The sequence below is a fragment of the Rhinopithecus roxellana genome, chromosome 5 (assembly GCF_007565055.1).
Source record: "Rhinopithecus roxellana isolate Shanxi Qingling chromosome 5, ASM756505v1, whole genome shotgun sequence".
Lineage (NCBI taxonomy): Eukaryota > Metazoa > Chordata > Mammalia > Primates > Cercopithecidae > Rhinopithecus > Rhinopithecus roxellana.
In genome coordinates, this window is record NC_044553.1 from 91,344,663 (window position 1) to 91,369,356 (window position 24,694).

The window sequence follows — 24,694 nt, forward strand, 5'->3', positions numbered from 1 at the left end:
GATGAAGGTATAACCTCGATATGTACTTGGCAATAAAACAGTTTTTAAAAAATTTCAAGAGCATAAAAGAAAATTTACCTCTAATACATCAGAAGTGATAAGCTTCATCACACGATCACTTGGGTCCTTAAATTCTTCTGTAACTTCAGCTCGGTGAATTTTTTTCTTCATCCTATATGACAACTATGTGATAATACATGTCTTTTAAAATGAGTATCTTTTAAACAGTATTTTAAAAAGTATTGAAATATAAGCCAGCACTAAAAATAGTCTTATTAAGTAAACACAGATAAAACAAAAGCAGCTGTAAGGATACATTTGTTAAATATTCATATTCTAAAGACTATTAGACTTGTGAAGTATCCTTTCACATGCCTTGCCACATGCCTACAAATTCAGGTAAGACAGAAATTACATAATCTGCCAGCTAATGGCAGAATCAGAACTAGTGCTCTTCAACCTAGTGTCTCAATTATCACAAGATTAAACAAAAACAAGTGTTATTAGAAATTTCAACTTTTCACCAAAGAATTTTTAACAATTTGGTACATCTTTCAGTAACCTCCTCTGATGTTTGAGATATGAGCAAATGCAGATGCCAAATCTAATTTCTTCTCAAAACAATTTGCTTAATATGTGGCATCCAGATATACTGCATTCAAAAGCAAAGGCTACATTTTTGTTTGCAGAAAAAAAGTAGTAATTAGAAAATACCATCTCCTATTTTAAAAAAGCTACAAGGCCGGGCATGGTGGCTCATGCCTATAATTGCAGCACTCTGGGAGGCCGAGGCAGGTGATCACCTGAGGTGAGGAGTTCAAGACCAGCCTGACCAACATGGTGAAACCCCATCTCAACGAAAAATACAAAAATCAACCAGGCATGGTGGTGGGCGCCTGTAGTCCCAGCTACTCAGGAGACTGAAACAGGAGAACGGCTTGAACCCCGGAGACGGAGGTTGCAGTGAGCCGAGATCGCACCACTGCACTCCAGCCTGGATGACAGGGCAAGACTCTGTAGCAAAAAGGCACACACATAAAAAAAAAGTTACAAGCCAGGCGGGGCACTCCCAACACTTTGGGAGGCCGAGGTGAGTGGATCACGAGGTCAAGAGATTAAGACCATCGTGGCCAACATGGTGAAACCCTGTATCTACTAAAAATACAAAAATTAGCTGGGCTTGGTGGTGCGTGTCTGTAGTCTCAGCCATTCAGGAGGCTGAAGCAGGAGAATCGCTTGAACCCAGGAGGCAGAGGTTGCAGTGAGCCGAAATGGTGCCACCGCACTCCAGCCTGGGCGACGGAGTGAGACCCTGTCTCAAAAAAAAAAAAAAAAAAAAAAAAAAAGGCTAAGAGTCTTGAACACTATCAATACTCATTCCATTTTCTGGAGATTGAGAGGTTTTATGGACAATAAAATATAACTGCTCATTTTGAAAAAACCAAATTATTTTAGGCAACATACCAATTTGGGCATTGCTGTAAAGTGAAATGCTCTGTCTAGTCGTAGCTTCCTAAAAATATAAGCTGCATCAAAATGCTGTGCATTTACTAAATCTTGCTGAAATTTTAAAACTTCATCCCAATCCTTCAGGGCAACTCTGATCTGCAACCAGGAAGAAAAAAAAAAGTTGTACTAAATGTAAATATTTTTTCACAAACATATTATAATTTTAAAATACTGGCATTTTATTTAAATCATATTTAATCATATAATATTTATTATAAAAATATGGTACTTGTTTTACATTTCTGCAAAGAAAAAATAACTCACTAAGTATTACCTTTTGTTTTGGTTGACACAGTTGGGTGTTATATAATCCATATAGCAGATACAAAGCACCAACTCTGATCTGGAAGGTATATGGAGGTAAAAAATATCGCCAAGCCAAAGCCAAAGCTTCTTTTGTAAACATGTTCTTTTCTAAATTTCTCATTCTGCCACTAATAAACAGAGAGAAAATATATTATGACTCATTACGTGAATAAGTAATGAACAAAAGCCAGAAGTATATACTTGTTTAAACGGTAGTTATAATAATTTGATGAGGATTCCATACCGGTAAACATGATGCAGCTTCCAAAAGCATCAACTTTACTTGCCAAATTGAAGAGCGAGAAGGAAGGGGTTGCAAATTTTTTATTATTGGTTAAATATTTAAAACCCGTAATGTTAAAATAATCATGGTTATGTTACAGAACTATGTGCATTTTAATATATAATTGTCAGAATTGCTTGTTCTTTGGTGCTGTAGAGAAGTAGCACTTGAATGTAAATTTTATGTCTTCAGCAAGGCCATTTTTTTACTTTCTACAGAAAGGGGACAGTCGCCAGCAGTTTTGCTACACTGAACAAAGGAGACAGGGTCATTTATAACTTGACGCGTCTACTTTGGACTTCACATTCTGTATCTGTCTTGATTGACTAGCAACTTAGAACTTGAAGTAACTTGTGAAATGCTGAGAAAGGTAAAAACACTTTTAAATAAGGAAGAGGAACAGGCTATGACTTAATGCTTGCTTGGACCAGTATAAGCACGCCAGGGCAAATATTTAGGCTAAACTGTAAGAGCTAAGAACATAAAGTACACTGATTTCTTTATTACAGCTAGCAGATATTTAAGAATGTTAGCACAGGTTTTGAATAAATTTTGCTTGTAAGAGAAGTTACTATTTAGTCTTAATTAGATGGGGAGGAAAGTCTTTGAAGACGAACCTCTATTTTACTTTTTACATAATGAACATTTTCTCCAGTACTCTCAGGGATTTGCACTAAATCTCCTCTGTCCTTGGGAAGCCTAGGTGAAAAAGTTAGAGAAACAGCACAAAGTAACCCACACTCCTAATTGTCCAGAGCACCACAAGCTCATTAGAAGAAGGGAGGAGAGGGGAGAAGAGCATACTCCAGCATACAACCAAAAGCTTTGTCCAAACATCCAAGAGAGCAACAAGACTTTCTTGGCAATCAATCAATGAAATAACACAGGAAATGTACCTGAAAGGAAAGTATCTTGGGTACCCAAGATCACTAAGGAAAACTCAAGTTGGAAACTGCATAGGGCAAACCTGCCTCCCATTCTATTCAAAGTGACTTCTCTGCTCACTGAGATAGATGCATATCTGATTTGCCTCCTTTGGAAAAGCTAATCAGAAACTCAAAAGAACGCAAACGCAACCATTTGTGTCTCACAGATCTGCGACCTGAAAGCTCCCTCCCCACTTCCAGTCTTCCTGTCTTTGCTTCAAGTTGTCCCGCCTTTCCAGACCGAAACAATGTACTTCTTACATATATTGATTGATGTTTCATGTCTCCCTAAATGTACAAAACCAAGCTGTGCCCTGACCACCCTGGGCACATGTCATCACAACTTCCTGAGGCTGTGTCAAGGGCGTGTCCTCAACCTTAGCAAAATAACCTTTCTAAATTAACTGAGACCTGTCTCAAATTTTCGAGGTTCACATGTATTTTCTGTAGATATGAACAGCATAATGAATAAACTAACTGAAACTGTTCTGCTGTGCTAAGTTAACAAAAAATTTTTAAAGACAAGGCCTTAAAAAAGTCAATGTAACAGTCTTCTTACCACTTTGGATAAAACAATGAAGCCATATCTGTGCATACTATATACGTTTCTATGTAAGACCTGAAATCAGTAGACAAAAAATGCCAGATTTCAAATAAGACACTAGCTAAATGTCTCAAAGTGTTGATGCAAGTGACTAATACACTGTACAAATATAAACATGTAGAACTTTCACTTTTAAAACAGCAACAAAAAATAAAGACATTCACCCTGCAGCCATAAACAGGGGCTCCATTACATCTGATTACAACGCAGGGGTGGAAGGGAAGGGGGCAGTAGAAGAACGTTTTGGCTCTTCAAATAATAAATATACGAAAAGAATACAAAATACCTACTCTAGTTATGGTAACCAAAGTAATTTCTCAAGAAAATCCACCACTCCTCTAATGATTCCTGTTTCTTTTTTCATTTTAGGTTTTCCCTACTAGAAAATGTAAATGTTACATTTTTAGCTAAGTTTTCCTTAAATGCATTTTTCCCCCCAAGAAGTGGTACAGTGCAATATTACGGATTTTAGAAACAGGCAGATACACAGTTTCCAACATCTGCTCTACAATCCACTATCTTTGTAATGGAGAAATTACTTAATCTCTTTAAGCCTTAATTTCCTCATCTATAAAACAAGGATAATTGTACCTGCTTTTTATAACTGTCTTATTAAATAAAGCTATACACTGCATTTAGTAGCCATTTAATAAAGCTATACATTGCATTTAGTAGCCATTTAAAAAAATTAGTCTCTCTCCTTTTATTAACCGTACAACAAACAGCTCTTCATCCTCCATTTCTCGCAATTTTAAAACTACAAAGGTAATTTGTTTACACTGACAGAGAGAAAATGAGTTTTAACATTTTGTTCAGAAAAACATAGTTTTAATCGTAAGGTTTAACTCATTCCGAAAATCAGTTATTTAGCCTTTTCAATATTATATGTACTATGCTAATAAAAATAGATTCATCCAGCCACTGTCCTCACAGAGGTCAGTCTAGTCAAACGAAAATTTTAAAACGGTAGTAATAATGAACATTTGACCAGCCTGGCCAACATGGTGAAACCCCATCTCTACTAAAAATACAGAAATTAGCCAGGCATGGTGGCACGAGCTGTAGTCCCAGCTACTCCGGAGGCTGAGGCAGGAGAATGTCTTGAACCCAGGAGGTGGAGGTTGCAGTGATACAAGATCGCACCATTACACTCCAGCCTGGGTGACAGAGCGAGACTATGTCTCAAGAAAAAAAAATAATAATAATAATGAACATTTATTGAGGACTTAGAATGCATTTCTGATATATCAGCTCATTTGATCTTCACAGCTTCTGAGGTTTATCATTGCCTCTATTATACAGATATGGAAACTCAAGTAACTTGCCCCAAGTCACAGTGGACCCTGCAATCAAATGCAGCCAATTGGGATCCATAACCTATGCCCTTAACAATCCCACACTGCGTTTTCAACTATACCATTACAACAAAACGTGGCAAGCGGTGAGATAAAATAAAAATAGGGTGCTATGGGGGTGGGGGGGACATGAACAGCGTACTCAGTCTAGAAGAACGAAAAAGACTTCCCCGAGGAAGTCATTTGAGCTTAACCCTGAGTAAAGAATGAGGTGGACAAAATAAGGGTTGCGGCGGAAAGCTTCAGGCTTAGGAAAAGCCTATGGAGGGCCAAAAAAAAAAAAAAAAAAAAAAAAAAAGCTGCTGGAGCAAGAAAGTGAGTGCATGGAGGGGACTGGCAGACGAAGCTGGAGAGATGGGCAAAGGCCAGTGAGGAATGGTCTTGGCAAGTCAGAGAATTCAAGCGTTATCCCAAAGGCAATGGGCACCACTACAGAATGAGCCGCAGAGTGACATGATCAAATTTGCACGTTTGAAAAACAACTTTGGGCCGGGCGCGGTGGCTCACTCCTGTAATCCTAGCGCTTTGGGAGGCCGAGGCGGGCGGATCACGAGGTCAGGAGATCGAGACCAGCCTGGCCAACATAGTGAAACCCCCGTCTCTACTAAAAATACAAAAAAGTAGCCGGGCGTGGTGCCGGGCACCTGTAATCCCAGCTACTCGGGAGGCTGAGGCAGGAGAATCACTTGAACCCGAAAGGCGGAGGGTTGCACTGAGCCGAGACCACGCCATTGCACTCCAGCCTGGGCGACAAAGGGAGACTCTGTCTCAAAAAAAAAAAAAAAAAAAGACAACTTTGGTTGTTGTAGGAAAGATTAATTCAATCTCGAAGGGTTTTGTCTTTGCTTGTGTGTTTTTCAACATGAGGTCCTAGAACAAGACCGTAGAACAAGACTGGGGAAGGGCAAATGATAGTGGCCTGGGTCAGGGTGGAGGCAGTGGAGATGGAGAGAGGAGTTTAGAAAGGAGGCGAAGCAGAGACGCGTATCTGGGAAGAGGCCGCAACAACCATCAGGGCACAATGAAATAGAGCAGGGAAAGCGCGTTGCCTGCGGACAGGGGAAGGTCCAGGAGTGATGGAGGCAACCTTTGGTGACTGCCGCTCTTCTCACCACTTCGCAAGTGCAATATCGCCGGGAAGGAGGCAGCTTTCTACACCACCTGCGGGCAGGGAGAGGCGGGTGGTGGACAAAAAACACCCACCAGAAAATAGTACCGAACTTCATGTTTCTCCACAGCTCCGTGAAGTCCTCGAAGCGTACACTGTCTGTCTCCTGGAAGCGACTGAGCAGCGCCTCGCAGTCTGTCTGCAGGCCAGGAGGAGTCCCCATGGCCCCCGAAGCCCGCACACCTCTAACCGACTACCCAGCGGTGGTCGCCCAGGAAACCAACCCCGAACGGCCCGCCCCCTACGGCGTGCGCACACGCGCTCCGTGTCGTATTATCCGGCACTTTTAGCTCCGCCTTTATCCGGGCTCTTGCTACCGGTCGTCTGCTTAGTGCGCGGGCGTGAAAGCGTTCTGCTGTTTTACTGGCTGAGATTGCTTTCACCCAGAGTGCTAAGATCCACCCTTCTATCGAAGAGGTTTAGTTGAAGAGGTTTACGTCTCAAGTGTTGTGTTTGCTCACGAGCGGTTTTAGGTCTTCATTTTCCGCTAGGTTATGTAACTTGACTTTACCCTTACTAGCACTCTCCTTTAAAGTGACCCTAGTGTGACATAAGTGAACTTTTGAGCTAGGAAAGAACGGTCCCAACCCCACCCACCCCCACGTGGGAAGAGAAGCTAAAGAAGGCTTGCTAGGAAACAAACATTCTCCTTCTGGTCATCGAGAACCCTAATATTCTGTACCCATATAATACGATGCTTAATGTGTGACCCTCTCTTTGTAGCCCTGGTATTCTGCAACCACTCTTGAAAAGAAGAGCTGTATTTCACACCCTCTTGTAAATAGCCGCCCTCCTGCCCCGCCACGCATTCACCCTTGTGCTCCATAGTACTTAGAAAATACCTACTTCTTATATTATTATTTGGATGAATTGCCTTTTTGTGTACACGTTGCCACCTAGCTTCCTTCCTCCAGGAGGTAGCTATGGAGTAACATTTTGAACTTTAGACCATTTCTCTGATTAAAAGGCATGCTATCATTCTTCAGGAGAGGTATCCTGATATTATAGAAAAACATTGGGCTTTCTGTCTGTAAATGGAGTATCCATTCACTTTACTTTTCTGATCCTTGACCTGTTTTTTTGTTTGTTTTTTGGATTTGTTTGTTTTTTAAGACGGAGTTTCGCTCTTGTTGCCAGGCTGGAATGCAGTGGCGCGGTCTCGGCTCACTGCAACCTCTGCCTCCCGGGTTCAAGCGATTCTTTTGCCTCAGCCTCCCGACTAGCTGGGATTACAAGCATGCACCACTTCACCGGAATTTTTTTTTTTTTTTTTTGTATTTTTAGTAGAGACGGGTTTTCACCATGTTGGCCAGGCAGGTCTCGGAACTGCTAACCTCAGGTGATCCACTCCCCTCGGCCTTCCAAAGTGTTGGGGTTACAGGCGTGAGCCACTACACCCTGCCCTCTTGACCTGTTTTTTAAATGTTATGTGATATTTTATGTCACAGAAAAATGTATGTGATGTGTGAGATAAGAAGCATAGCAGTTAAACACCTGTGCACCTTTCACCTGTGTAGGAACCAGAACATTACCAACACCTTCACATCAATCTGCGATTTCCTCCTCTGACCTATTCCTTTGCCTGTACCCTACTTTAATTACAACTACTGGTTGGGTGCGGTGGCTCACGCCTGAAATCCCAACACTTTGGGAGACAAAGGCAAGAGGATCGCTTGAGTCCAAGAGTTGGAGGCCAGCCTGGGAAACATGGTGAAAATTAGCCGGGCATGGTGGTGCACAGCTGTAGTCCCAGCTACTCGGGAGGCTGAGGTGGGAGGATCACCTGAGCCTGGGAAGTGGTGGTTACAGGAGGCAGAGGTTGCAGTGAGCCAAGATCATGCCACTGCACTCCATCCTGGGCTACGGAATGAGACCGAATCTCAAAAAAATAAAATAAATAACTACCTTGAATTTTGTTTCTCTTTCTCATTTATATATTTTATCACTTATGTATGTTTAAACGGTGTATTTTTTAGTTGTGGTTGGTTTTGAGTTTTATGAAAATGGTATTGCAATTTATAATATGTGTTATTTGAATTGCTTTTAAAACTTGTTTCCAAGATTGACTCATATTATTACTCATAATTGTAGTTCATTTTTCACTGCTAACATTCTATTGTGCAAAAATATACTGCTTATTCATTATTTCCTCAATGGAAATTTAAGTAGATTCCAGATTTTGCTATTATAAACAATGCTACTTTGATCACTTGTATATGTCACCTTTGTAGGGTTGTCAGATAAAATACAAGAGGCCCAATTAAATTTGACTTTCAGATCAACTAAAAAAATTATTCATTGTTTATTTAAATCTAAAATATAATTTAACTGGGCATATTATATTTTTGCTAAATATGGTAACTCTACTTATACGTTGCAGTAATCTAGAGTATATACACCTAGAATTAGAATATATACCTACCATTATCATCACTGTTAAATAATAAGAGGTGCAAGTGTTCAACTTTATAATTTTAAATTGTTTTTTAGAATAGCTTGAGTTGGCCAGGCGTGGTGGCTCACACCTGTAATCCCAGCACTTTGGGAGGCCAAGGCAGGCAGATCACTTGAGGTCAGGAGTTCAAGAACAGCCTGGCCAACATGATGAAACCCCATCTCTATTAAAAATACGAAAATTAGCCAGGCATGGTGGCATGTGCCTGTGGTCCTAGCTACTTGAGAGGCGGAGGTATGAGAATCGTTTGAACCTGGGAGGCGGAGGTTGCAGTGAGCCAAGATCGCACCACTGCACTCCACTCCTGGGTGACAGAACGAGACCCTATCTTAAAAAAAAAAAAAAAAAAAAAAAGAATTGAATAGCTGGACTGATTTACACTTCACTAGCAGTGCATGAGAGTTCCTACTTGAGCCGTATCATCTCACAAATTTGGCTTCTAATTGTGGTCTTAATACACATATCTCTGATTACTAATGTGGTTGTGTATCTTTTCAAATTCTGATTTTCTATTCATATTTCCTCTACTGTGACATGCTTGTTTATATATTTTGTCTATTTTTCAATTGTGGCATTTGACTTTTTCATATTGATTTGTAGAAGCACCTTATATATTCTGGATACTAAACTGGTGTTTGTACTATGTGTTGTTGTTTATTTCCTAGGTTGTTTTTATTTACTATCTTTATGGTTTTTTTATGTATAGAAATTATTTTTTTTAATATAGTCAAATTTCAAAATCTTTTCTAATAAGGGCTCTTGTATCTTAAAGTCATAAGTGTTTTCCCTATATTTCATTATTAGTATAACCAATAAATCTTGAATGCTGAATGACTTAACACAAACTAAGCTTGTTTTTCTTTTAGATTAAGTTCAATTAATGACAGGATAGGGTGAGGAGGGTTCTGCTTCAAGCAGTTACCTGCTGACCAAAGCTGATGAAAACTCTTCAGTGATTGACTTTCAAGGTCACCTTGAGCACCTTGAGTGACTTGGCTGGAATGTTTTAGTGAAGACATCTAGCCTGTGGACTGGAGAAGAACGAGAATGTGGAAGATTGCATGAGAGATTTTTATGGGCCAGGCCTGGAAATGGTATGCACTCAAAGTGTGGTTCACTGACAATTACTAGTCTGCAAACTGTTTATTACTTCTCCATCTCACAATAGTACAGAAATTAAGAATAAGTGCTGAGATGGTTTGGCTCTGTGTCCACATCCAAATCTCATCTCGAATTGTAATCCCCATATGTGGAGGGACGGACCTGTAATCTCCATGGTTTGAGGGAGGGAGGTGATGGAATCATGGAGGAGGTTTCTCCCATGCTGTTCTCATGATAGTAGTTCTCATGAGATGTGATGGTTTTATTCGTGTTTAACAGTTCCTCCTACACACACTCTCTCCCCTGCCACCATGTAAGATGAACGACCCTTCTGCCATGATTGTAAGCTTCTTGAGGCCTCCTTAGCCATGTGGAACTGTGAGTCAATTAAACCTCTTTCCTTTATAAATTACCCAGTGTCAGGTGTATTTCTTTACAGCGGTGTGAAAACAGACTAATACAAATGCTTATTAACTTTATATAGCAATTTAATAGAATAATTTGATATGGCTTTTTAGATTTTTAAAAATAATTTAATTTTATTAAAGTTTATAAAAGTATTGGTCCATGATAGATTGGGGGGAAATGGTTCATTACAACAGATAATTTGAGAAGCACTGTTATATACCATTTCAATCCACATTCTATTGGCCAGAATTCAGCCACATGGACTTATTCAGGTGCAAAGGTGGCTGAGAAATGTCATCCCTAATTAGGCAACATTTCCCCAACAATAGTTCCAGTCTCTGGAAGAGGTGCACACATCTTTGTTGGACCATGTATTAGCTCATTCCTGCTGCTATAACAAAATACCATATAATAGGTAACTTATAAACAACAGAGATTTATTTTTCACAGTTCTAGGAGGCTGGGAAGTCTAAAATCAAGGTGCTGGCAGGTTCCGTGCCTGGTGAGGGCTACTCTCTGCTATCAAGATGGCACTTGTTGCTGTGTCCTCACATGGCATAATAGCAGAAGAACAAAAGAGGCCTAGCTAGTTCCCTCCAGCGCTTTTATAAAATCACTAATCCCATTCATGAGTCCTCATGACTTAATTACCTGCTAAGACCCTACCTCTTAATGCCATCACATTGGCAATTAACTTTCAACACATCAATTTTGAGAGACATTTAGACCAGAACAGACTGCCAACATGTCTGCTGCAATTTTATTCAGAAACTCTGAAAGTATTACCTTTCATTTTTAATTTACTCTCATCCATCTAAAAATTTATTTCTATGTATGGTATAAGGATCCTATTTCACTTTTTTCCATATGTATAACCATATGTATGTATATGTATTTTCCATATGTATAATTTTCCAGCATCTGTTATTGAATAGTCCATCCTTTCCCAAAATTCACTTCTGTTATATATCAAGTTGTGTGGCTAATTGGAACCAGTACATAACTGTATGGCTTTGTACCTGTTATTAAAATATTAAAATACCAAACCATAGTGCAGTATTTCCATTACTGTTAGTAAAACAGTTACCACTCTAAGCCTCCTTACTATCCTCAACTCAAACACTTGGACCCCCCAGGCCACAAATCCCTTAACCTCTCAGCCTCTAAAACTGAAGTGGTTAAGCCTGGCACAGGAAGAGACCTCCAGTGCCGGCTCCAGCTTCAGTCTACTCCTAGGGTTGTTACCTACCTTCAAGGCTCCATTTGGATTTCACTTCTCTAACACCACACTCTAATTACTACAGCTTTTTAAGTGAATTTACTTAAGAAAGAAATTTCTCTTATTGTTCTTCAGGAATATCTTGACTATTCTTGAATTTTCACTTTTTCATATAAATTTTAAATTTGACTTGTCAAATTTCTCTAATAGCGCCATTGGGATTTCAATTGAATTTAGGAAGGAATAACATCTTTTTTTTTTTTTTTTTTTTTTTGAGATGGAGTTTCGCCTTTGTTGCCCAGGCTGGGGTGCAATGGTGCGATCTCAGCTCACTGCAACCTCCACCTCCCGGGTTCAAGTGATTCTCCTACCTCCTCCCAAGTAGCTGGGATTACAGGTATGTGCCATCACACCCAGCTAATTTTGTATTTTTGGTAGAGATGAGGTTTCCCCATGTTGGTCAGACTGGTCTCAAGCTCCTGACCTCAAGAGAGCCACCCGCTTCTGCCTCCCAAAGTGGTGGGATTGCAGGTGTTAGCCATGGAGCCCAGCTGGAATAATATCTTTACTGTATTATTTCTATCCATAAACATTTAAGTCACCTGTAGCATCTTTACTGAAGTTTTATAATTTTTCTCCCTGAACTTTTTACTTGTCTTTTGTTAGATTTTTCTTATATGTCTTATGTTTTTGTGTAGCTACTGTATTTAGCATCTTTGACTGCCTTACATTTTCTAACTGCTTGATTCCAATATATAAAAATGCAATTGAATTACATATATGTATCTAGTATCCAGTCCCCTTGTTAAACTTTTATAATAATTTTTCTGTTGATTCTTTTAGGCTTTCTATATAGATGATATCTGCAGCTGTGAATAACAATAGTAATGATAGCTTGCTTTTTCCTTTCCAATCCTTATTGCTTTTATTTCTCTCCCTCTTACTTCATTTCCCAGGCTAAGACCTCCCATACTGTTCAAGATAAACCTGAGAGAATGGGTGTGTGTCTGTTCACTAATGTACCATCAGCACCTATAAGTACTTGCTACACAGTAGGTGCTCAATAAAGAATCTAGTGATGTTTATATTTCAGTTATTTTACTTTTTAGCTCTAGCATTTCTATTTGGCTCTTTCAAAAATATTTTCTAGCTATTTGTATTCTGTATTTGATGAATTATTGTCACCATACATTCCTTTACATCTTTAAGCAGAGTTTCCTTTGATTCTTTGAATATATTTTTAATGACTGCTCTAAAGTCTTTATTAAAATGTCAGCCATCGAGGCTCTCTGTTATGTAATTTCTCTTGCATCCTTTTTTCCTGTGTATGGATAAAATGTTCCTGTTTCTTTTCTTTTCTTTTTTTTTTTTTTTTTTGAGACGGAGTCTCGCTCTGCTGCCCAGGCTGGAGTGCAGTGGCCGGATCTCAGCTCACTGCAAGCTCCGCCTCCCGGGTTTACGCCATTCTCCTGCCTCAGCCTCCGGAGTAGCTGGGACTACAGGCGCCCGCCACCTCGCCCGGCTAGTTTTTTGTATTTTTTAGTAGAGACGGGGTTTCACCGTGTTAGCCAGGATGGTCTTGATCTCCTGACCTCGTGATCCGCCCGTCTCGGCCTCCCAAAGTGCTGGGATTACAGGGTTGAGCCACTGTGCCCTGCTCCTGTTTCTTCATATCTCATGCATTTTTTTCTTAAAGATTTGATACTTTAGACAATTTATTGTATAATTCTGGATATTGATTGCTTCCCCTTCTGGAGCTTATTGATTTTGTTTACTGATTTATTTATTTTACTGACTTGACTGGAGTATTTTAGTGAAGTCCAGTTCCCCAGCTCAGTGTGAAGCTTCTGATGTTGCTCCTCAGAGACTGCAACCTTGACCTTCCTTACACCCTTCACCCTGGGATGATAGTGGTTTCACCAGTATTCTTTGTCTTTCCCCATCTCTCTGTTAAACTGCCTTTTAGTATCCACTCAACTGTTAGAGTCCACTAATTGCTAACTGATTGCTCTATTGTTTTTGACAATGCTCTGGGGGAATAAATTACTCCATTGTCTAATCAGATTAAATTTAGGCTCCTTTGCAGAGGTAGTTTTTGAGTTCAGTCTTGAGGTTTGCTCTGATCCCAGGAAGGCTCTTCTTAGCCATCTCTTCCCTAGCTTTCTCTGGTAAACTCTGGTCTGCAGTTTAGCTTGTTGCTTTTCGAAGGTACCAGCCTCCTCTTAATTGCTTAATTGTTTTCAAGAGCACATTTAGGTTCAATTTTTCCCCTACTCTGTTCCAAATAAAGTAATTTCTTCTGGGAAGAGCTTCAGAATGTTCTTTTCTTATGGATGTTTCTCCCCCTGAGCAAAATCTCTGAACCACTGCTCCAGCCAGAGCTGAGGATGGGGATGGTCACCTTCTCTCAGAGTGACTCTCCTGCTTTATGAGCAAGGCTCTGCAAGGGGGGAGTAGCTTCCATTCATTCTTCTCAGCTTGCCTGTCCTAGCATGGAACTCACACTGTATATGTGAGTTGCAATAAGGGCAACTGGGGTTCCACTATTGTCAGTCCGCTGCACCTGGGTTAGAGCCACTGCTCTATAAACGCAGTCTGAAAGGAGGAAAGGAGTCCCCAGTCTTTCCATTCTCCAGGTCACACTCATCTGGAATTTAGCCTTTGCAACAGAACATGAGAGTGGGCAGAAATGCCAGCAGCTTGTCCCTCCAGGGAGATACATGATATGGTTTGGATGTTTATCCCCTCCAAATCTCATGATAAAATGTGATTTCCAGTGTTGGAGGTAGGGCCTGGTGGGAGGTGATTGGATCATGGAGGTGAATCCCTCACAAATGGTTTAGCACCATCCCCTTGGTGGTGAGTTAGTTCTTGTTCAGTTAGTTCACACAAGATCTTGTTGTTTAAAAGAGTCTGGGACCTCCTCTTTCTCTCTCTTGCTCCCTCTCTCATCATGAGATGTGCTGGCTCCCCCTTCACCTTCTGCCATAATTGGAAGCTCCTGAGGCCTCACCAGAAGCCAAGCAGATGCTGGTGCCATACTTCCTATACAGGTTGCAGAACCATGAGCCAATTAAACCTCTTTTCTTTATAAATTACTAAGCCTCAGGTACTTCTTTATAGCAATGCACAGGTGGACTAACAGAAAATTGGCACCAGGATTGAGGCATTGCTATAAAGACGTGGAAGTGGCTTTCAAACTGTTAACAAAAAGGTATCTAGAACAAATCTCAATCAATTTAGAAAGTTTATTTTGCCAAGGTTAGGGACGCACTGGTGACACAGCCTCAGGAGGTCCTGAAGACATGTTCTCAAGATTATTGGAGTACAGGTTGCTTTTGTACATTTTAGGGAGACATGAGACATCAATCAATATGTGTAAGATATACATTGGTTTGGTCCAATTAGGCAGGACAACTTTATTTCGAAGTTTTATTCCTAAATAAGACATTGTTCTCAGCTTGACTTTTCACTTGGTTTAGTGATTTTGTGATTCTGAGATTTATTTTCCTTTCGTAGAACTGAGTAATGGGCAGAGGCTGGAAGAGATTGAAGGGCTCAGAAGAAGACAGGAAGACGAGGGAAAGCTTGGAATTTCTTAAAGACTGGTTAAATGGTTGTGACCAAAATGCTCATAGTCCTCTACAGGGATCTGGGGGAAGAAGCAGCCCCATCTTCTTGGCCACACCCACCTGAGTGGAACTTTCCTCATGGGCAGGGTGGTAGAAGCAGCAAGTCATGCCTCAAGTACCACTGACTGCCTATTGCTGTTCTTACCAAGATGTAGTAGATTCTTTTTTTTTTTTTTTATAATTTTTAATTAATTTATTTTTTTTATTTTCTTGAATAAACAGTTCTTCCTTTGCTGTATAACCTTTGGGCAGTTTCAGGAAACTTTAAATGGTTGTTTTAAAGTGCTTCACCGCTTACAGTTGTTTCATGGGGAGTGAGGCCACAGCGCTCTTTATGCTGCTATTCTGCTAGGTATGCATTTAGAGGCATAACTCCTGTCTTCAAGTTGCTCATCATTTAGTACAGAACAATTCACTTCAAGTACATAAGTACAGTTTTCATGTGATTAATACTGTGCAAGAGTTAAGCACCACACAAAATGGGAACACTGAGGAGAATCTCCTAATCCAGTCCCTGAGATGATAGGCTTTCTAAAGTAGAAATGAGTTGTGAAAAATGCGGGAAATTAAGGAGATGAAGATGAGATAAGAAGGGTGTTGCAGAAACAGAGAGAAAGCAAGTACAAAGGTACAAATAGGTCAGAAAGCATGTTAGAAGGTTACATCACTGGGACACAGACGCAAGGGAAAGAAGTTGGTAGAATTTGGACAAACAGGCAAGAGATCCCCAGGCCTGGAATGCCTTGAGTTGTAAGATTTTTCTCCCTGGATTTCTCAGTGCTCCTGAACAGTTTGAGTAAAGGATAACTAGATTATCAATCTTAAAGAAGAAAATTTGGAAGAGATCTAGAGACTTCTCTTACTTGGAGCCATTTATTTACATTCCAAGGTGGTAAAGGAAAGTTAAAGACCTGCCCTTTCTCTCTCACTATGATTATATTATTTCTGTATTTCAAATGTTCTCAATGGGAACAGTATAATGAATGTAAAACAGTAGTTGTCCTTGGAGGTGGACTGCCAGAGGACTTTACTTCTTACATAATTCATTTCTATATCATTATAATATTTTACAGGGAATATGATTACTTTTCTTAACAGGAAAAAAATTTTTATTTAAAATTTAGTAGCTATTGGCCAGGCACAGTGGCTCACTCATGCCTGTAATTCCAGCACTTTGGGAGGCCAAGGCAGGTGGCTCACCAGAGGTCAGAAGTTTGAGACCAGCCTGGCCAACATAGTGAAACCCCATCTCTACTAAAAATACAAAAATTTGAGGCAGGAGAATCACTTGAACCGAGGAGACAGAGGCTGCAGTGAGCTGAGATCGTGCCACAGTACTCCACCCTGGGCGACAGAGCAAGACTCAATTTCAAAAACACCCCACAAAAACCCAAAAACCAAAATAATGGCTATGCTTGTGTGTGCGTGTGTGTATGCAGAGGTACAGCGGAAAAAAAAGATCATCCATGAGTTGATCCCTGTTAAAGTTTGCACTGTGTGTGACACTGTGATGACACACAGATGTCTCAGGAATGAACCACTTACTCTCCTAGCTGCTGGAAGTGCAGCAGAAGATGGTCTTCAGCTGTCAGCCCTTTTTGGGGATTGTCTCAGGTGAAGAAATCTGCCTTACCAAAGGTCATGTCTCCTTGGGGCAGCCCACATCAAGAGACTGATCAGTGTAGGGGTGTAAAGGCCTCCACACTCCCTGTAACTTGGGACAAGTCTCAAGGGCTGCTGCAGTTCAGAGCTCCCCATGTGGCTGCTGAAGGCTTTGTTGGGACTGCACCTCAGCTGTTTCTTCCTCTGCCTACTTCTGCTCTTTCTCTTCCACATGTGTTGAAAAGCACTCCTCAATAAATCACATGAAATCTCCATCTCAGAGTCTACTTCCCAGAGAACACAAACTGTAAAGACACTTTGGCATCATTATAGTCTCTTTACTTTTGTACATGTTCAAGTTTCCATAATTAGAATTTAAGAAAAGCAAAGGACTGTGACAGACTATATGTGGTAGATAAGGGAGTAGTGACAAGTGACCTCTAGGGTTCTGGTTTCAGACTGAATGGTGCCATTCATTGAGCAGCAGATGCAAGAGGAGAAGGCATCTGGAAGACAAATGAGGAGTTAATTTTTGACATGCCAAATTTGGGGTGCCTGCCGGGAGCACCCTGGGCTGGAGACAGAGATTATCAAGCTGGAGACAGCCATGAAAAGGAAAGGTAACGGTGGCTTGGAACATCTCAAAGGGCCAATAAAAATTCTATTTAGATTTCAACTGTGTTTGCACAAGTACAGTTGAATTTGTGAGTACCTCACAGAACTGCATGCACCCTTGATAGCAGGCACCATATTCTAGAATATTTATAATATCTTGTACTCACTAATCACTATTCATTGATTGAATGGATCTCTCTGGAAGAGCTAGAAAATGGTTCTGTTCCTCACTTTGTTCCTCTGATCATAATTCTTCTCTAGTCCCTGTCACACCTGACATCCTCTCCCACCTTGGATCATGTGTGAGTTGTCTTTGTGCATGCAGAGTGGAAGGTTTTAGGACCGATCAAAGGTGAGTCAGATGGGAACCATGCGCTGAAAAAACTAAGAGTTTAGTACAAGGGATAAGACACACAAAAATTATAAGGTTAAAAAAAAAAAGGGAGAAGTGAGAAAGCTAAAGAGGAAGTGATACGGAAGTTCACAGGAGTGACAAATATTTGCACCTGGGAAAACTCTAAGAGGCAAAGGCTGATGCAAAGTACCTCCCAGGCTGTATTGGCTCCTTTCTAATTTTCCGTATTTGTAGGTCACTTTCTTTAGGTTTTTGCTTTAATATTCTACCAGCAGATTAGGGAGTCAGGCAACAGCTTATAATGACTTCTGTCCAGCTTGTTTCTGTACCCCTATGAAAGATTTTGTCATAGCAGCTGTATGTAGAACTGTTTTTAAAAATCCATTTCAGGCCGGGCGCGGTGGCTCAAGCCTGTAATCCCAGCACTTTGGGAGGCCGAGACGGGCGGATCACGAGGTCAGGAGATCGAGACCATCCTGGCGAACACGGTGAAACCCCGTCTCTACTAAAAAAATACAAAAAAAAAACTAGCCGGGCGAGGTGGCGGGCGCCTGTAATCCCAGCCACTTGGGAGGCTGAGGCAGGAGAATGGCGTGAACCCGGGAGGCGGAGCTTGCAGTGAGCTGAGATGCGGCACTGCACTCCAGCCTGGGCGACAGAGCGAGACTCCGTCTCAAAAAAAAAAAAAAAAAATCCATTTCAAAGAGCAAATAATATTATCCAGTCATATTTGGAAAGGAGCTCTACATAAAATAGGGTTTTTAATGTTAACATTTCAAAGATCTTTAAAGTTAGATTTTACTTCACAGAATCCTAATCTACTTGTCTGGCTTCACACAGCGTTTCCCTACTTTGTAAAAAGCATGACCCTTTGTGGTAAGTATTACAGCCCCACCAGCCTGCTCTCTTCTATGGAGAATCGTCCATCTATAATGATTACGCATCCGTAGGACAAAAGAATTATGGCATTTTCATTAAAGGGCACCTCCCTATATGATGAGTGAGGCTATAGATCAGTTTTTATCAGTAAAAAAGTATCTAAAACAGCTCAATTACTTTTGAAAAGTGTGCCTTTGCTTTCTATGAAATTCTATTTGAGGAAACTCATAAATTTTCCTGAAGGAAACAAATGGAAATAAAATGTAAAATGTAGTGAGCTGTGGATATGCAGAGGCGAAGTTATTTACTCTAAACAACACCTGGCTTTGTACTTTACAATTCATTGTGCAACCTGAACATACCAATTATTACAGAGATTAAGGCTCCAAGCTTTTTCCGTATTCTATACACTCACCTTCCTTCTGTCCAACAAGATTATCTTCTCCCAAAGGATTCTCAATAGTTGGCATATGATAAAATCAAAAAAGGAAAAAGGCCAACCCCCCACTCTAAAAACCCCAAAATAAAAACAGCACCAAGTGGGATAGCTAAAGTTTCCAGATCCTTAACTAGGCATATCTCAACGTGCTTTATTTAAAATAAAGGGACTCTTTGAGTGCCTTAAGAGGAATATATTTAAATAAACATAGAACTCCTCTATTTTTGACTAGATGTCTAATTTTTTTTTTTAAAGTATTATATAGCTAATCACGGTTCAATCTGTTAGAACTCAACTTTTTCTATTCTATAAAGAAAAAACTTCATACCCCAAAGCATTTGCTTGGGAATTTCGGGAGACAGCTCTGCAACACACCAAGTCCCATTCGCCCACGCCCCCCCATCTAAAAAACAAAGTTTGGGGAAGCACTAGGCTTCCGACTTTGACAAGTCCCAGAAGACAAAGCCCAGGGCTGACCCCCGGCGCCTGGCGCCGTCCGTTCGCAGGCCACGAGCGGCCAGGGCCTCCCGCATGCTCTCCCACATGCTCTCCCACACGTACGCGGAGGTGGCAGCAGCCACCCCACCGCGCACACGTAGCCACCTTTCGCGGCCGGAACCCCGGAGCCCGGGGCCGGGGCCGGGGCCGAGGGCGGGGGCCGGGACTGCGGTGCTGCGCCCAAGCACGTACTGAGGCGTGGCCTGCCGCGCGCCGGGCGGGGCTCGGGAATTTTCTCGGGTTGGCTTGGGTTTCGCATCCTCATCATGTAGCGCCAGCCTCACCAGGAACAGAAGGGTGCCGGTTCCCTTCCGCGTGCTTGGTATTTTCCCCGCAGGGCTCTGACCGCTCCCGCTCTCAGGCACCTGTCTTTCCTCTCCGTCCCAGAATGGAGCCAAGACAAGGGAATAAAGGAAATTCAATAGTACACGGAGATCGGGTGTCTGGGCAGCGTCTTGGAAAAACTACCCACTACAGGTAAGAATAAAAAATGATGTCCAAACCTCGGAAAGGTGTGAACACATCAGATCTCCAGAACGCGTTCATAGGAAGGTTTATGGTAAAGTGTAACTTTTATCCTACAGGGAGACTATTTCGTATCGAATTCCACTGATTTCACTAATTCTCTGTCAAATGATCTGGGACGACAGGTTCACCTCTATTTAAAGGAACGGAATACAAGCAAAGTGGTTAGTGGAAAACTTAAAACAAACAGTAAAAGTTTTTCTTCTTTACATTTTTGTTGGTTCCAGCTAGCACCACGTTTGCAAAGGTTTTATTTAACCAGATCTTAATGTTGAAAAAAAAGAAAAAAGAGGATTCTTTACTCTGCAACTTGTTTTAGGTATTGCTACTTGAAAATTTTTAACTTTTTGATTGAGTTTCTACAAAGCGAGTCATTTTAAGTTCATCTTTTCTGTATAGAGGTTTTTAGGAGGAAATCAAGATTTGGAATGGTAATCGTGAGGTTATAAAAACTTATATCTATTATGCCATTAAGTCAAAACAGCTCTGGGGAAAACATACCGTACATTGATACAATCTTTTATAGTTTGTGCTTTCCCATTCACTACCTCGTTAATGTGAGTTAATGTCTCCGTAACTGGAGATCTCAATCTCTAGTTCGAATTCAGAACCCACTAAATAGCACTTGAAAACTTTCATTCATTTCTACTTATGCCCTGCCGCCCCTCTTAGGACATTCCCTCAATGTGTTATGTGATCTCATTACTTTCAAGTGACATCGGACCCTCAGTTTTCCACACCTCCATTGCCGCCTTGTTTGCTATTTAAACACAGTTAACAATGGAGAAAAGCGTATGTTCAACTGGATTGGCTAGCACTGCAGGGTGGTTAGCTCCATGGGCTTTGGAGTCACTGATGGCCACCTCAAAAGCTCTGAACCTTAGATCACTTCTTCAAGACTATATACTCTATAGATATACTCCTCCCTTATCTGGTACTGCTATGAATGAACTATATATAGCATTTAGACCTCAAATGAAGAATGATTTACCCAAGCTCTAGGAGTAATAGATGGCAAACCAAAAATGTAAGCTTAAGTCTCCTAACTCTAAAGTCAAACTTAGAACAAACTTGTTTTTAATGATACTGCATTACAAAAATTGAAATAGCTTTATTCTTTTTCTCCTGTATTTTAATGAAATAGCTACATTTCTTTTATACTCAGAATATACATTCTCATTTTCTGGGTTACGAGTATAAAAGAAATACAGCTGTTTCATAAAATAGGGAGGGGAAAGGAATATTAAGGAGAGAACAACTATTCTAGAATTATAGTTGCCAGGGTTGGGTTATAAGCCTCAGTTAAAACCATTATGAAGAAATTTGTGACGGTGCATAAAATTGGGAAGGGCTAATTCTTCTATTCTGTAGCTTAAAGCACTCCAAGTAGCTTGTTTTCTGAGTGACTGAGTAGGTAAGTACTTGCTTCCTTCCAGCTGTACTGTCCTTTAACGTAGCTTTCCCTTCTCAATGCTTTCAGAAGTCATTTTCCTGAACTGCTGGTCATTAATCTACTGATTTACAAATAGTTTTCAACTGAAGCTAATCAGCTACATAAGCATAATTTTTTGTTTTGTGACCTGTGAATACTAAGCAACTACTTTATTCTAAAATACCACTTCTAGTGTACTACTATCTGTAACTAAATGTTGAAGCACTTTGGGTCACAGTATTTGTGGTTAAATATACGTGTGCCCCTCCCCCATAATTTTGCACTGAATCTTAGTTTTAACTTTTGTTCCAAAATTTTCATATAATTGTAATCACTGTCCTCCATTCTAAGATAAAAACAGCCGCCTAAGATATCTGTGGCTCAGTTCCTTTTGTTCAGCATATATACCTCAGGGTACAGGACATAAGGCTCTGGCACTTCCTACATAATTTGTTCATAAAAATAATTTTCTGTACCTGTAGGTGCAGGGATTCACAGTGATTGTTTGGTTTTAAGAAATATCTTTCTACACTGTCTGATTTTTTAAAATGAGATTATGAGTATAAAAGAATACAGCTATTTTGCAAAAGAAAAATACAGGAGAAAAAGGATAAAGCTACTTTGTTTTAAAATGCAGTATCATTAAAACAAAAACAAACCAAATTTGTTCTAAGTTTGACTTTAGAGTCAGGAAACTTAAGCTTACATTTTTGGTCTGCCATGTATTTATTGGGCAAATTATTCATTTGAGGTCTAAATTTATTAATCTGTTAATGGGAATAGATTAGAAATCTTCAGAGAAACTCTAGCCTTTGTAACATTATGTGACTATAATGCTGAGAACGGCTTCACTCATCCCATGCATATTTTAAAAATACTAAAATTTTGTGTTTGAACATTTTAATAGGCTCAGAAACTTAAAAATGACATTTCTTTTCTAATAACATACTCTTTTCAATGGGATATTATGGTTGTTATTATTTAACATGACATTTAGGGACTCAACATACATTAAGGTGATGGCAATAAGATAAATGTAGAAATAACCAGTACCATGTAATTTTCATAAAGTGCTTAAACTGTTGGTAAACAATTTTATGAGTTGGAGGTGTTGAAGCAAATATTATTTATATTTGAACATAAAAGCTGATCAAAGGGGCCTGGTCCACAGAAGATGTTTATTTGATGTAACAAAACAATACAGTTAGTGTTAGATCCAACCACAAAGAGCAAAAGGAATGAAAAATTTGTACAATGTACATAGAAAAAACAAGATATTTACTGTGACAACTATATATTCCTAAAATAATGCTTCTAAAATTACTCAATTATTGAAATCTACATGAAAAAAAAGGATGTTAATAGCGACAAAGTGCATAAAATCAAACATTGTATTTTGAGCAAATTAACATACTAGGCAATTTTGCTAAGAATGCATGATTTTTTTTTCTTGTTTACAGTCTGCTCAAAATATCTATACCAACAGCGTAGGCAGAACATTTAGGTTTAATATCAGTTACACAATATTAGCATAAACTTCCACAACTACATAGGGTATTGTTTTCTTTTGAGCTGGCAAAGTGAAACATCAGATGATTTCTGATGATTTCAAACTATAGAAACATCAGATGATTTCTCTGAATTGAGAATTTTATCCAAATAAATGCCACATACCTTCTAGATATATGCATATCTTTCTATATCATGTAAATGGCTTTACCCATTTAAATAATAAACCATACAGCATTTAAGAATCATTATATGATTAACAATGTCATGTTCCAGGTTTAACAATTTCATAGGCCAAAAAAAATTTCTTCTTAAAAACTAGTTTTATAAATGCAGAATATATTCCATGAGTAACTGCTGGTATTTTTTAAGAAAATATATTGTGCAATTGTGGCTACCACGTACTGCTGGCAAAGCATTATTATTTATGTAAAATGTGAAAAAAAAGGTGTAAAAATTTTTCAACTGCCTATGATCATGATGAAAGGTTACTGCTTTCTTACAAAAATTATATTGGCATCTTCTTAAAAATAATTCGAAAAAGGGATAAACTCCCTAGCCAAAAATAAATAAATAAAAAGGTGCATTTTTTAAAATGATGCTACTGCAATGCAATGGTTTAAATACCAAAAAACTGAGAAAATAAGCTGTCTGTGATCCAGCATTAAAGAACATACTAAAAAAGAGCATTAATGTAAATTAAGTAGAAAGGGGATCAAAATTGAACTAACCAAGTTTGTGCAGTATTGTAGCCAGGCTTCTAAAATTAGATGTAGAAAATATAAATAGACTGCTTTAGGTAATGAGCCACCAGTGTCCAAAAAAAGGAATGAAATTATGAAAAAGCTCAGTTAACTTGATCCAAAGCTCTGAGTAATTCTTCACCCTGCAGTAGGTTTCTGCTGCCTTGTATAGGAGCATTAACTTCACAATCATAACTGGTCAGCTGTGGTAATCCACTTTCATCCATTGATTGCCCCAGCAGTCTACATGCTAAATCTGAAAAACAAACGAGATACCTAAGTATACATTCATCTAGTCAATGAATATTTATTAAACACCCACAATGTGTTAGGTATCATAGAAAATAAAGCAAACTTCTGGAAGGGTTTTTAGTCTACCTGGCAAAACAACAACTTGTAAAAAAGTAAGTATAATCAAGTGATACTGTTGCTATGTCAGAAATGTTTACAGGATACAATAAAGGCACAAAAAAATAACAGTTTGGAAAAAGGCACAAATATGGTGGGCATCGAGGCTGATGCCTGTAATCCTAGCATAGGCTGAGGCAGGAGGATCACTTGAGGCCAGGAGTTCGAAACCAGCCTGGGCGACGTAGAGACCCCCCATCTCTATAAAAAGCAGCTGGGCGTGGTGAGGCATGTCTGTAGTACGAGCTACTCAGGGGGCTGAGGTAAAATGATTGCCTGAGCACAGGAATTTGAGACTGCAGTGAGCTATGATCATGCCACTGCACTCCAGGCCTGGGCAACAGAGTGAGACCCTGTCTCACAAAAAAAAAAAGTAGTCATAAAAATTCACAAATTTCAGCTTCTATCAATATTGACAGCACACAGACATAGAAAAGTCAAAGAAAATTATGAAAAATGAAAAGCTCCACCTTGAAATGCTAATCTCTGTATTAAGACCATTAAATGAAATACAACTTTACTTTTTTTTTTTTTTTTTTGAGGCAGAGTCTCACCCTTGTCACGCAGGCTGGAGTGCAGTGATGCCATCTTGGCTCACTGCAACTTCTGCCTCCCGGGTTCAAGCGATTCTCATGCCTCAGGCCTCCCAAATAGCTGGGATTACAGGCGCCTGCCACCACACCCAGCTAATTTTTGTATTTTTAGTAGAGACGGGGTTTCACC

At 39.8% G+C, this 24,694-nt stretch overlaps 2 protein-coding genes and 1 long non-coding RNA gene across 5 annotated transcripts in view; 1 reads left to right on the forward strand and 2 right to left on the reverse strand.

Moving 5' to 3' along the window:
* SNAPC1 (small nuclear RNA activating complex polypeptide 1) overlaps nt 1-6,401 on the reverse strand; it is a 33,020-nt gene extending 26,619 nt beyond the window's left edge. The window contains exons 1-4 of the mRNA XM_010354651.2: nt 6,187-6,401; nt 1,784-1,943; nt 1,465-1,605; nt 79-183 (exon numbers count right to left, since the gene is read on the reverse strand). Coding sequence (XP_010352953.1) covers nt 79-183; nt 1,465-1,605; nt 1,784-1,943; nt 6,187-6,314 — 534 coding nt within the window. The 5' untranslated portion in view covers nt 6,315-6,401. The remainder of the gene's footprint in view (nt 1-78; nt 184-1,464; nt 1,606-1,783; nt 1,944-6,186) is intronic.
* A 13,217-nt stretch (nt 6,402-19,618) lies between these two features.
* LOC115897428 overlaps nt 19,619-24,694 on the forward strand; it is a 36,846-nt gene continuing 31,770 nt past the window's right edge. Inside the window, exon 1 of the long non-coding RNA XR_004057211.1 lies at nt 19,619-19,831. This is a non-coding gene — a long non-coding RNA (uncharacterized LOC115897428). The remainder of the gene's footprint in view (nt 19,832-24,694) is intronic.
* Nucleotides 22,471-24,694, reverse strand: part of HIF1A (hypoxia inducible factor 1 subunit alpha) — a 52,324-nt gene continuing 50,100 nt past the window's right edge. For 2 of the 3 annotated variants that reach the window (XM_030929928.1, XM_030929927.1), the window contains one exon: nt 22,471-23,819. In XM_030929928.1, coding sequence (XP_030785788.1) covers nt 23,814-23,819 — 6 coding nt within the window. In that variant the 3' untranslated portion in view covers nt 22,471-23,813. The remainder of the gene's footprint in view (nt 23,820-24,694) is intronic. The other variant, XM_010354649.2, reaches the window with a different exon arrangement.